This window comes from Triturus cristatus, chromosome 3_2, assembly GCF_964204655.1.
Source record: "Triturus cristatus chromosome 3_2, aTriCri1.1, whole genome shotgun sequence".
NCBI classification, from domain to species: Eukaryota; Metazoa; Chordata; class Amphibia; order Caudata; family Salamandridae; genus Triturus; species Triturus cristatus.
Window position 1 is genome coordinate 555,718,700 of NC_140584.1, and position 12,852 is coordinate 555,731,551.

Consider the following 12,852-nt stretch of genomic DNA (forward strand, 5'->3'; position numbering starts at 1 on the left):
AAACACATCAGCAAGTTACAAAAGTTTGTGATCAGAAATATTCAGGGAATTACAAATGGAAGAACGGATGTTCATAATAACATATAAAAATATGTTTTTCACACACTTCTCCCCCTCATTCCATTCCTGGTTCGGAAGCTGAGGCAGACTTCTGTCACTCTCATCCTAGCCACTCCCACCTGAGCTAGACAACACTGGTCCACCACTCTCCTCGAACTTTAGGTGTTTCTGCACAAGAGGCTCCCCAGCAGGTCAGACCTTCTAATGTAGAACCATGGAGCAATCAGACACCCCAAGAGACTCAACCTTGAGATTTAGTTCCTGAGGTCTTAGAATTTAGCTATCTCAATCTACCCCCAGAATGCATGAACATTCTTAAAGAAGTGTGCATGTCAACTGCTTGTGCCTACTATGCTGCCTAGAGATGTGTTTCCTACTGTCTCCCAAACGATATTGACCCACCAGCAGCCATAGTTCAGAACATCGTTTGTTACCTTCTTCACCTTCAAATGTGTGATCTAGTTTTCATTCCATTTAGCTACACCTGTCAGCTGTAGCTGTATATCTCACAAATAGACAACATGTGCTGCTATTCAGAATTCCAGCCATCAAAGTTTTTGTGGAGGGACTCAAAATAGTAATTCCTCCCCGGGTAACCTCAGCTCCAGTGTGGGACCTTAATACTGTCCTCACAAGGCTTATGGGTCCCCCTTTAAGCCCCTCCAGTCACGTTCCTTACAGTTTCTTTCTCAGAAGGTAGCTTTTCTAGTAGCCAGCACAACACTTAGAGATATTAATGAGCTCCAGGCTTTAACGTTAGAAGAGGCTTTCTTTCATATAAATAGAGATAGGTTGGTCCTTCTTACCATCCCTAAATTTCTTCAAAAGGTGGTTCCACCTTTCCACCTTATCCAGTCTAGAAAACTTCCAGCTGTCTTTCCACAACCTGACTCAGCTGCAGAGAGGGCTGTTCATACCTTAGATGTCAAATGGCCCCTAATGTACTATATAGATGAGCAAAACCATTGTGAAAAACTAAGCAATTGCATATTGCTTTTTCTGAAAAACATAAAGGAAAGGCTTTATCAAAATCGTGCATAGCAGATGGATAGTCAAATGCATCCAAACCTGTTATGCAGAAGCTAAAAGAGTTTTTCCTGCTCCCCACTAGATCCCATTCCACCAGAAAGAAAGAGGCCTCTATGTCACTGACATTTGTAAAGCAGCTCCTTAGTCTACACTACCCACTTTCACAGCTCCTCAACATGCATATATAGGACAAGCTGTACTACATACCCTTTTTCAGTCTTCTGCAGCACCCACAGACTAGCCACTACCAGGGCCAGACTGGGTACCGAAACCGGCCCTGGCAAACTGCTCGGCCGGCCTCCCCATCCAGGGTGCTGGGGTTGCGGCCGAGCTTTTTGCTAGTGCAGTTTTCGGCCGATTTTGTTACATGGGGCCAATATTGCCGGCCCCGGTAACAAAAACAGCCCCCAGGGACCCAAAACTGGCCCCCACCCTGGCGGCCCAACGGAGAAATGCACAGTGCCCGCTACGGCCAGTCCTGCCCAGACCACCGCTTAGGAGAGGACTGCTTTCAGACTATGCACAGCAGGTGTATCTACAGCCACACATGCCTCAAATGGAAACTGTTACTTACCCTGTGAGCATCTGTTCCTGGCATGTAGTGCAGTAGATTCACATGCTCTCACCCTCCTCCCCAGCCTCATTTGGCTGTAGCACTTACCATTACTTTCTGCTTGTCTTGCGTGGCCATCTGTCTCTATTTCTCTAGCTTTCTTGTGGCACTCTGCTCCAGTCATCCTCGCCTGTCGTGCATAGTTCCTTGTGAATTGAGAAGAATTCTTTGAAGAAAAACAACTTGCACACATCGGAGGCCAACACAAGATGGCAGGAGTATGCACATCATGTGAATCTATAGCACTTAATGCCACAAACAGATGCTTACAGGTAACATTGTCCTTTCTTCTGCTCGTCCAGTGGCATTTACTCCAATTCTGTCATATGTTGGTCATCAGTTTCCATAGCAAATTCCTATGGGGCACTTATAGAAGGACAGAAGCAAAGCTCATAACATTTTCCTTAAGTGTATTCTGTAGATGATGACACCATATGGTGATGATGGATGTGTTTTTGTTGAACCGTTTACATTTTTCAAGAGCTACAAGAAGTTATTGAGGAGGGGAAGGTGCCCCAATGGGGACCAAACCATTGTGTGATTAAATTGCAAAGTAATTGGAAAGTCATATTATTCACCTACGAAATCGTGCTGCTGCTTTACATTGGAACACATTTGCAGAATGGATAGACTCCCCAATGGGGTGCCCGCGGCAGCTTGTCAGTTTTACTTTGAGAATGTGCTTAAGACAGCCTCCTTGAGAGAAGCGCAGTGACAGGTATGAGCTGTGTGCCTCACATTCGTATCACAATTGTGAAAAAAATTCCTCTGAGTGAGCATAAGCACCTGGGCTTGACTAAGTGATAAGATTTTAAAATCTGTGATGAGATTCTATTTCTGTAAATCTGGGATTTGTTGCTCGAATGTTATATTTAAACTATTTCATCAGCCAGCATATGTTGTGATTTAAGATATACATTTCTAATGTGTAAAATGACAGGCGTACTATGGTTTGCAGTGCCAGCTTTCATTACAACCAAACATTCCCTGAATAGAGAAACTTTTGTAACTGTCCCATTTAAACCATTTCAAGGAAGGGGGCGTCTTTCACGGGGTCTAAATGAACCTGCCTGGTGCCGCGAGGCTGCTGTGTTCCTGTAAACTCAGAAGGCTTCCCTTTGCTAGCGTTTCATTTCCAAAGGAGACTAGTAGTTATTTTTCTCATGTTCGCATCTCTAGACAAGGATGCCTAACTAACCTCAGCACTGTTTCTCCTTTCAGGAACCCTGCCCTACGATTACAAAGTGGTGATCGCCGGGAACCATGAGCTCACCTTCGACAAGGAGTTTATGGCTGACCTTGTTAAGCAGGACTACTACCGCTTTCCGTCGGTCTCTAAATTGAAACCAGAGGACTTTGACAATGTTCAATCACTCCTGGCAAACAGTATATATTTACAAGATTCAGAGGTAACGGTCAAAGGATTCCGAATATATGGCGCGCCCTGGTAAGTTTGTGATAAGGGTTCCTTATTATGTATTAAACTGAAAAATAAGTATTTTCTGCGGAGCTGAGTGTTGCTTTTGTGAATTACTTTTGTGGACAATATCTTATGATGTGTCAGTCCTTCTGGAGAAAGTTGTTAATTTCATATCAAAGACGACATGAACTACTGTCCTGTAGCAGGAATGACTATTGTGAGTGTTTATTTTTGACACAATTATTATTTTTTCAAATATTCTAGAATTGTCTTTCTTTGTCTGAAGACTGAGAACTAAAATCTGATATCCCTCAGTTCGGAGAGTGAGAGATATTGCGTGCGCACAGGTGTGCAAACTCAAAAAGGAGGGGCAGCAGAGACAATGGAAGTGATGCATAGAAGCATGCAAACACTGCTCTTACAGTGGGCTTTGAACTCCGCATCCAAAAACCCCACAAAGACGAGAGGATAATTTTGATACGTTGTAAGTTAAATTCTGCTTTTTAGGAGAGAGTGAAAATTATGAATAGTAATTGGTCCACATCCCGTTGGCCCTGTACAGCAAATAGGCCCAGGCGCCAGAATAAAAGTAGCCCCCATTTGCAAATCAGGTAGTTAAAACAGAGGTACAGGATTGCAAATTGAGGCAGATTTCAGCTTGTAAAGTCATGCTGTATCAGTATTTTGCAAGGTATGCAAGATTTCAGGCTGCTGCAGAAAATCTTTGCTTTAATACCACTGAAATTAACAGTACAAGCTGGCACAACAGATCATAACACAAGTCCACAAACAGACACAAAAATAGCCAAGGCACGGACTTGTCAGACCAGCCCGTCGGGTACTGCATGACTGACCTATAAGCCAGTCCAACCCTGCAGCGGCTCATTTCATGCAGGGCCGTAGCTTCCAGTGGTGCAGCCGGCGCAATTCACCGGGGCCCAGAGGTGGTAAGTGGCCCAACTACAGCAGTCCTTTGAGCCCTGAGAGGGCACCTAAATAACCATGCTGGAGTTACAAATCTGAATGAGGAAGAGCATTAACGATGACTCTACATTTTGTTTTTATCTTGTAACAATTGCTTTGTGTTCAAACACGGAGTTCAAATGTCAGTCTAGTCGTCTGACAAATTGCTGCTTATTCGTTAACATTGCGACTGGTGTTTACTTTTATTTTGCTTACTGCAGTGTGTGTGGATTTTGTAAAGTGAACTATGTGGAAATCTTGCAGACAGGTAGCCCTGTTGCGATTCTCTGTGGGTGTAGCATCTTGCACCATCTTACTATTCTCATTTGTGGGGCTCTTTTAACTGTCTTAACCTTGAGAATACTTTTTTGATATGTTTTTAGAAAATTCTGTGAGGGCAATATTGTGGGGAAAATCTGTTTCCGCAATCTTGTTTGAAATGAGTCAAATCTGGTTTTAAATGTTGCACCTTGCACTTTAGAGCTTACCTATCATTTTTAGGTCTCGCTGAGCCCAGCGCATGCGCTGGCTCGGAGAGACATTATGTAGGTGACATTTTTAAGTGCTGCTGGCTGGCCTAGCACTTGCGTGCACATGAGCGTGCACGCACGCAGCTGCCATGGGCTAGGCCAGCCAGCAGCACTCAGAAACGCCTTTAGAGCGTCATCGCGAAGACTTTCGCTTTCACAGCGATCGTGATCGCGATGACTCGTGGTTTTTTGGAAAGCATTGGCCGTGCGCGCACACAACTCCTGCTTCTCCCGCTGCGCGCGCGGCCAATGCTTGTTTTCTTTACCATGTGCTGTGCATGACGTGACACCTTCGTTTAAATGCTGTTTCCGCATTGCATGTGTACCTTGTGTGACTGCCGAAGTTCTGGCACTTGTATATTATCAGACTGCGGTGATGTGTGCCGCCCATGCGATAGCACCCTCATTCAAGTGAAGTTTTTGCAGTGAGTGCTGAAGTTCTGGCACTTCTGGTGGTGTATCTGATTGAGGAGGGCGGTACTATGCACGCTGTGTCCTCTTCATATAAATGGTATTTCTGCGTTGCTCGTGTTCACTAAACGACTGTGGGAGTGGTGGGAGTGTTGCGTCACATGACGGCCACCGACCCTGTGCTTACCCCGCCGCGTCACCTTCCTGTAAGTGCAGTTTCTGTATTGCACGTGTGCACCATTTGACTGTGGAAGACTCAGTGCAGTGGCACGTCACCGGACGGTAGTGGCCCCGCGCTGTCCGTGCCACGTCGCCTTCCCGTAAGTGCTGGCTCTGCATTGCACATTTTCACTATCCGACTGTGGCAGTGGTGGCAGTTGCACGCCACCGGACTGCAGTGGCCCTACGCTGTCCGCGCTGCGTCAACTTCCTGTAAGTGCTGACTCTGCTTGCACGTGTGCACTATCCGACTGTGGGAGTGTCACGTCACTGGACGGCAGTGGCTCCGCGCTGTCCGCACCATCTCCTTCCTGTAAGTGCTGGCTCTGCATTGCATCTTTGAGCTGAGTTCTGGGCCTTTCTAGTCCGGTACAGACTCCACACACATTTAAATATCTATTTGATTGTGGAGTGAATATGTGCACAGATGCTTTGATTGTGGAAACCGTGATGCAGAAGCGGACGCCGCGGGGGCCTCCTCTCCCAGCCCACGCGCTGCGGCGCCACAATGAGTGTACTGATTAATGGCACGGGGCTGGGACTTCCGGCGTGCACGCGGTGGAGAGATATTACTATTAGTGTTATTAAAATCAACCCTATAGAAAATGCCTACAGTCAGTTCACGGCGGGTGCTAGGAAAGCAACTCCGAAAACTCACAGCAAGAACAAATGTTAGAAAAATACCAAAGAAATATAAAGCGCTGCTCTGAGGGCTGGCCCCAGGGAGTGTCCCAGGACCCCATGTATCAAAGGGGTCAGAGACGTTATAAGGGATGGGCAAAGTGGGCTCTGGCCCAGGGCGCCAGGCTTACAGGTGCCCCTCATAGAGCCAGCTCAGTTCTGCAGAGTCTTGCCCTGAGGACCATGAATTATTCTTAAATATATATTTTTAATATTGTTTTCAATGTGGGTGATGTATGAGAGTCTATTGCAGCCATATTTGCAGATAAATGTGTTTGTTTCAGGCAACATCCATACAAAAGTTCTTTTAAATCAAAACAGGACCTCGTATATCTACAGGCTCTCACATAGGAGAAATGGGTTCATTAATATTACTGGCAACAATCTATGTTACAATATTAACAAGCATTTGCAATGCAATAGGTCTCGCATTTGCGAGAGTTTAGGTTACTAGCATTGCAAATAACAATTCCTTTTATTTGTTTTAAAAACCAAAACATAAATAAAAGACATTGTAATTTACAATGCAAATAGCTCGAACTCGCGTAAATGCGAGACCCGTTGCATTGCAAATACTTGTTCCTTTTACATCTTTGCTCCTCCGCTCCCGGTCTGCTGAGGGTTTCCCATTTGTGCAGTGGGAGCTGGGACACGTCTTTGCTTGTTCAGGGTGCCCTGACGGCCACCATCTTGGACAGCGTGCAGCACAGCTGAGTGGCATTTCAGTGCTGTCAGCGTTTAAAGGCAAGTGGGAAAAAAAAAGTAGGGGAACTTTGGGTGGAGAATTAGAGGGCGGAAATAACCTGTGGATTGGATCAGTGGGCGGAGTTAGAGGTGTGGCCAGGATGCGCAAAACATCCCAATCTTTAGTATTTGTTTGGCATTTCACTGACCAGTTACAGCTTATTATGTTATTTAATTCAACCAATGGATAACGATTAATATGAGTTATTGACATTAAAATAAATTCACAAAGTGGGATATGTTTCTAAACACAGAATGTCCCAAATATGCTTAAAAGTGGAAGCACAAGCCGTTTGTTTCCGAGCCATGGAGTTTCTGTCGTCAGCAATATACACAGAGACAATCAATTTTACGTGTGTAAATCACTGTATAGGAAATGTTACCTAAGACAAAGGACTACAAGGTGTAGGAGTTACATGATAACCATACTAGTAGGCAGTATAGTTTAATATTGATTGATCTGGAGAAACACAAACTCAGAATTAAAAAAATTAATACCATGATTGGGGGTCCTCTTTAATAATCGTAATCGATTTCTATCCAAATGAACACTTTTTGCAACATTAGGATAAACAAAGGCTTAGGGAAAAAAACATAACGCTCTAGTTCACACCTTGCAATTTGTATGCAGCTCCAAGATGACAGTCAATAGCTCACTGTTCTTTGTTAGGATTTTAACTTATAAACTGCAAGTAACAAAAGGATCTCACTGACAAAAGCAATAACCCACTGACCTATTTGCATTATGTGCACTTTGTGATGGGCATGGTACATTTGCTTTGCAGCAGGCACATTAACCCTCTGCGCTATCTTTCCATGAGTCAAAACTTCCACTAGACAAAACTCCGATCTCGTTCTAGGAAGAAGTTTATTCACCGGCGTTATCATGCCATTTTTATTATTGCGGAAAATTGCAGGAGGCCAGGAAGGAGGCAGCAAGTGCTTTTAAAACCATAATATACCACGCCCCCACTCAAAGTCAGCACCCGTTGCGGTCACACCGGTCGCACCGCGCTAGAGCCAACTCTTCTCAGGGGTCCTGTGACCTCAGTGTCAGAGTCACTGTTGCTCTAGGGTCTCCTACTTCGTAGGCCTGCCCGCAAGACTGGAGGTGAACATCAGTATGAATTGTGGTGGGCAAGCCTTCAAGGTGAACCCACATTTGACACTGCTAGGGTCCACCTGCTAGGGCTAAGACACCAGCGCTTCTATGGTCTTGCGGGGCCTTCTAAGGTCTAGCATGGGAATGTGCTCCGTCAGGAGGATGGTCTGGGGGACTGGTCATGAAGGCTGAACCTGGTTCCCTAGTTCTAAATTCGGCAGCTCTGCCCCCAGTGCTACATCCACTCCCTCACTGAACACCATACTGCCCCACTGAGAGAAATTCACACTGCCTTCAACTACAATCCAATTTGACCTGCTATAAACAACTGGTGGCGACTCAATTCAAATTACGCACTAGGCAAGAGCAATATGCTGCCTAAAAGAAAAAGTAACAACATCCAGGAAAGAACAAACACTCGTGGGGTATGAAAGATTAGATAAAGCATGTGAAATGTAAGCAGGAACAACATGGTGAACTTAACGCTTTTACAGTCATTATTCAGAAATCAACGAGTATTTTTGCCTGAAAAGTTAAGGACATAACTACAGGGCCCAGAAAGGACCCATTTCAATGTCTACGGCTCATATGCTTACAAAACGTTAGCAGTATGGTTTAAAAAGACGAAATTAGTGAACACAAAGCCGCCGTACACATTTTGTTTTCCAATCCTCCCATCAACCAGGTACTGCAGTACCTCCAGGAATACTGTTCAAAGAAAGACAAGAAAACAAAAGTAGCGCTTCACTGGCATACTCTGTAAAGTGACGCTAATGTGTTTGGGTGTGAATAAAACCAATTGGCCACTTTAAGAACACTCTGTCTTGCTTTTAGTTATTTATTTTCATATTTTGAACCGTTAATTTCCGAAGCTGCACTTTGGAATAGAAAAATGTCAAAAACGTCATTTCCAGCAAAAGTGGTTTTCTTTTTTGCATCTATTTCACAGGGGAACAAATGAACGACGGGAAGAAAGAGGGTGAGAACCATTTTTTGAGTCACGGTTTTCGGTAAGTGAGGAGGGACGAGACAGAAAGAGAGGGAATAAGAGTAAGAAACCGAGGAGGGAAGGGGACACTGTCCTTGTCTTGTCTGGGCAGGAAGCAAGAGACGGAGACCTTTTCCTTCTCTGCTCCCTGACTGTCCCTGAACAGCCTCTAATGTCGAGCCTTCTCTGCAGGCATTGGATATTTCTGACATCCAGGGACACAGGTTCAAAATAAACAAGCATTTACAATACAATGGTCTCGGCATAGTTAAAGTTAGAGCTATTGGCATTGCTCATGACATTATTTTTGTTTATGTTTTTGTTTTTAAAACATTTAAAGAAACAGCATTGTTATTTACAATGTCAATAGCTTAATCACTCAAATGCGAGACCTATTGCATTTGCACCCACACAGAGCCACCCACCCACCCACACACGGACCATCCACCCACAGAGCCACCCACCCACACACACACAGAGCCACCCACAGAGCCGCCCACCCACAGAGCCACCCACCCCCACACACAGAGCCACCCCACACACACAGAGCCACCCACCCCCACACACACAGAGCCACCCACACAGCCACCCACACACAGAGCCACCCACACAGCCACCCACACACACACACACACAGCCACCCACCCACACACACACAACCACCCACACAACCACCCACCCACACAACCACCCACCCACACAACCACCCACACAACCACCCACACAACCACCCACACACACACACACACACACACACACACACACACACACACCCATGGGTGCTGGTGTGCCCTACATGCATTGTCAATAACTGCTGCAACACTCTGACAGGGGCAGTGGCATTGAAAGCTGCATTCTGGTGCCTGGGGTGCCCAGGATTGTGAGAGATCGACAGCGGCCTGTATCATGGCTCTCCTAAAATGGCGGATTGAGATTGTGTGTGGGGGGTGGGAGGGGCCTGGGTGAGAGAAACCGATATTACAACGAACATTGAGAAAGGCACGACTCCCTCCCTAGAGGGTCAGGTGCCTGTCAGTAAAAATGCAGTATTTATCTAGCGCTTACTGCCAAAGGCTTGTGGCTTCGAAGCAGTGAAAAGCAGGTGCTGTTAGTATGACATCGCGATTCTGGTCGATTTATCGACATTGGAAGTATGAAACACCTTAGTGATTTAAATTACGGATTACGTCAGACATAGAGGAAGGCAATTTTTTTAGCCGGAGGTGTACTTTTTGAAGGGGACACTGTCCTTGTCTTGTCTGGGCAGGAAGCAAGAGACGGAGACCTTTTCCTTCTCTGCTCCCCGACTGTCCCTGAACAGCCTCTAATGTCGAGCCTTCTCTGCAGGCATTGGATATTTCTGACATCCAGGGACACAGGTTCAAAATAAACAAGCATTTACAATGCAATGGCCTCGGCATAGTTAAAGTTAGAGCTATTGGCATTGCTCATGACATTATTTTTGTTTATGTTTTTGTTTTTAAAACATTTAAAGAAACAGCATTGTTATTTACAATGTCAATAGCTTAATCACTCAAATGCGAGACCTATTGCATTTGCACCCACACAGAGCCACCCACCCACACACACACAGAGCCATCCACCCACAGAGCCATCCACCCACAGAGCCACCCACCCACAGAGCCACCCACCCACACACACACAGAGCCACCCACAGAGCCGCCCACCCACAGAGCCACCCACCCCCACACACAGAGCCACCCCCACACACACAGAGCCACCCACCCCCACACACACAGAGCCATACACACAGAGCCACCCACACAGCCACCCACACACACACACACACAGCCACCCACACACACAACCACCCACACAACCACCCACCCACACAACCACCCACACAACCACCCACACACACACACACACACACACACACCCATGGGTGCTGGTGTGCCCTACATGCATTGTCAATAACTGCTGCAACACTCTGACAGGGGCAGTGGCATTGAAAGCTGCATTCTGGTGCCTGGGGTGCCCAGGGTTGTGAGAGATCGGCAGCGGCCTGTATCATGGCTCTCCTAAAATGGCGGATTGAGATTGTGTGTGGGGGGTGGGAGGGGCCTGGGTGAGAGAAACCGATATTACAACGAACATTGAGAAAGGCACAACTCCCTCCCTAGAGGGTCAGGTGCCTGTCAGTAAAAATGCAGTATTTATCTAGCGCTTACTGCCAAAGGCTTGTGGCTTCGAAGCAGTGAAAAGCAGGTGCTGTTAGTATGACATCGCGATTCTGGTCGATTTATCGACATTGGAAGTATGAAACACCTTAGTGATTTAAATTACGGATTGCGTCAGACATAGAGGAAGGCAATTTTTTTAGCCGGAGGTGTACTTTTTGAATTTTTAATACCCACCTGGTGAAGTGCTTCGCTCACAAAACTCTCCCGTAGGTGGAATTTGCAAACTCCGGCTGTATCTTGGCCTGGTTCTAGAGCTGTTCTGGAGCTGTTTGTGGGGTACTCAGCTGCGCCGTTGGTGAAGCGGTGCTGCCCAGACAGCCAACCTTTACACCCCCCCCCCCCCCCGAATGTGGAACCCACATCCTCAAGGGTGGTAAACACACCACACGCCCCACACTGTCCTTTCCCCGCCCCAGCCACACATCTGCAGCGACAGCCTCTGCCATACAAGCACACCCCCTCGCACGTAGGGCACACTGCGCCCACCTCTACTCCAGGCCTCAGCCGCCCACTAGGCTGTCTGTCACTCCATGCGCATCACTGCACGCCAGTACCCACACAGGCAGGCCACATCACAACCATAACCTACTCCTCCACCCGAGTCTTCCCAAGGGGTGGCACGCTATCACCCATAAAAGCGCTCTGACGCATCGTCAGGAGTGGAAAGCGCTTTATAATTGTAAATTTCGCTATAACACAAGTGTTTCTCCATTGAACCAGTGCCCTCAGCGCGCACCCGTTCTGTCGCATAACCAACCAATCTGACGTCACTTCAGGTTTAGAGCCATTCTCAGACATCTCTTCATTTGAGGTCATTTGTAAGGCGCTAACTCGTCTCCCCCTTCACTTAGGCACTCTGCCTTGAAGCCGTAAACATCTCTTTGTACATATTTAGGGCTTTTGCTCCTGCTCAGAACGCCCATAAATAATTAAATACACGTTTGTTCGTGCTCGGCTTGTTTTCAGTTAATGCAGAGACCACTTTCCCACAGGAAACGCTTGCAGCCCCTGCGCAGGAAGTGGGCCCACTATGGAGTGCAGCGCGAGCCGAACAGTCTCTTCTCAGGAGAGCAGGGATTGGTTAAAAGCGCTCTGACCGTGAACGCTCGCAGCTGCACGAGTGACTCCGGATTTCACCTCCCTGAAGGCGGTGAAAGGAGGGACAGTGGAATGTGAGATCCGGGGGCTTCTATCGAAAGAAATGGTGGAGATGCCTTTTGATAGAAACGTTTTCTTTGAAAACTTTCCGTTCTAGATTTAACTAACTGTTACTAGCATTTTGACTAGCATTCTGTGGGGAGAGCCCGGGGAAAGACACGGCAGGGGAATCTCAAAAGTCGAAGTATCCTGGCCCTGACAACTCATGGGTGTTTAAAGGCCACACAAAGGAATAAGGTGTAACTCCTCCCCCAGACACAGAGCCATGAACACCGCCGCCTTTCTCCGAGGTCAAGCAGAAATGCCTCGGAGAAACGCAGCGGCATTTTCGGATTCGGGGGCGTGTTTTTCTTTCTCTCCTCTTGCCATTGGCTGGAATGTTTACATTCCAGAGGAGAGAAAGAAAGTAAAAAACGCGCCCCGAATCCGAAAAAGACGGGGCTTCTTTGGAGAGACAAAGCTCTTCTCCAATGGCTGACCAGCATTTAAGAGGCCAGCCAAAGGAGAAGAGGGAAGAAGAGGGGCGGGTTAAAGCCCCACTTCTAAAACATTAAATCTCGCGAGCGAGACTGCGCAAGCGCAGCCTTCGCTAGCCGAGACCTAAAAAGTAGGGGAACGGAATCTATAGATCCCACCCTCTTCGACCACTGGCAGCCTGGCACCAACACACAGCAGACAGTTAGCCCAGTTTTGATTATATCTGAGGCTAACGTGTTGCACCTTCACACTG

General features: G+C 46.8%; 1 protein-coding gene across 3 annotated transcripts in view; it reads left to right on the forward strand.

Moving 5' to 3' along the window:
• MPPED2 (metallophosphoesterase domain containing 2) overlaps positions 1-12,852 on the forward strand; it is a 590,399-nt gene that overhangs the window by 345,067 nt on the left and 232,480 nt on the right. For all 3 annotated transcript variants that reach the window (XM_085648294.1, XM_085648293.1, XM_085648295.1), the window contains exon 4: positions 2,924-3,149. In XM_085648294.1, coding sequence (XP_085504420.1) covers positions 2,924-3,149 — 226 coding nt within the window. The remainder of the gene's footprint in view (positions 1-2,923; positions 3,150-12,852) is intronic.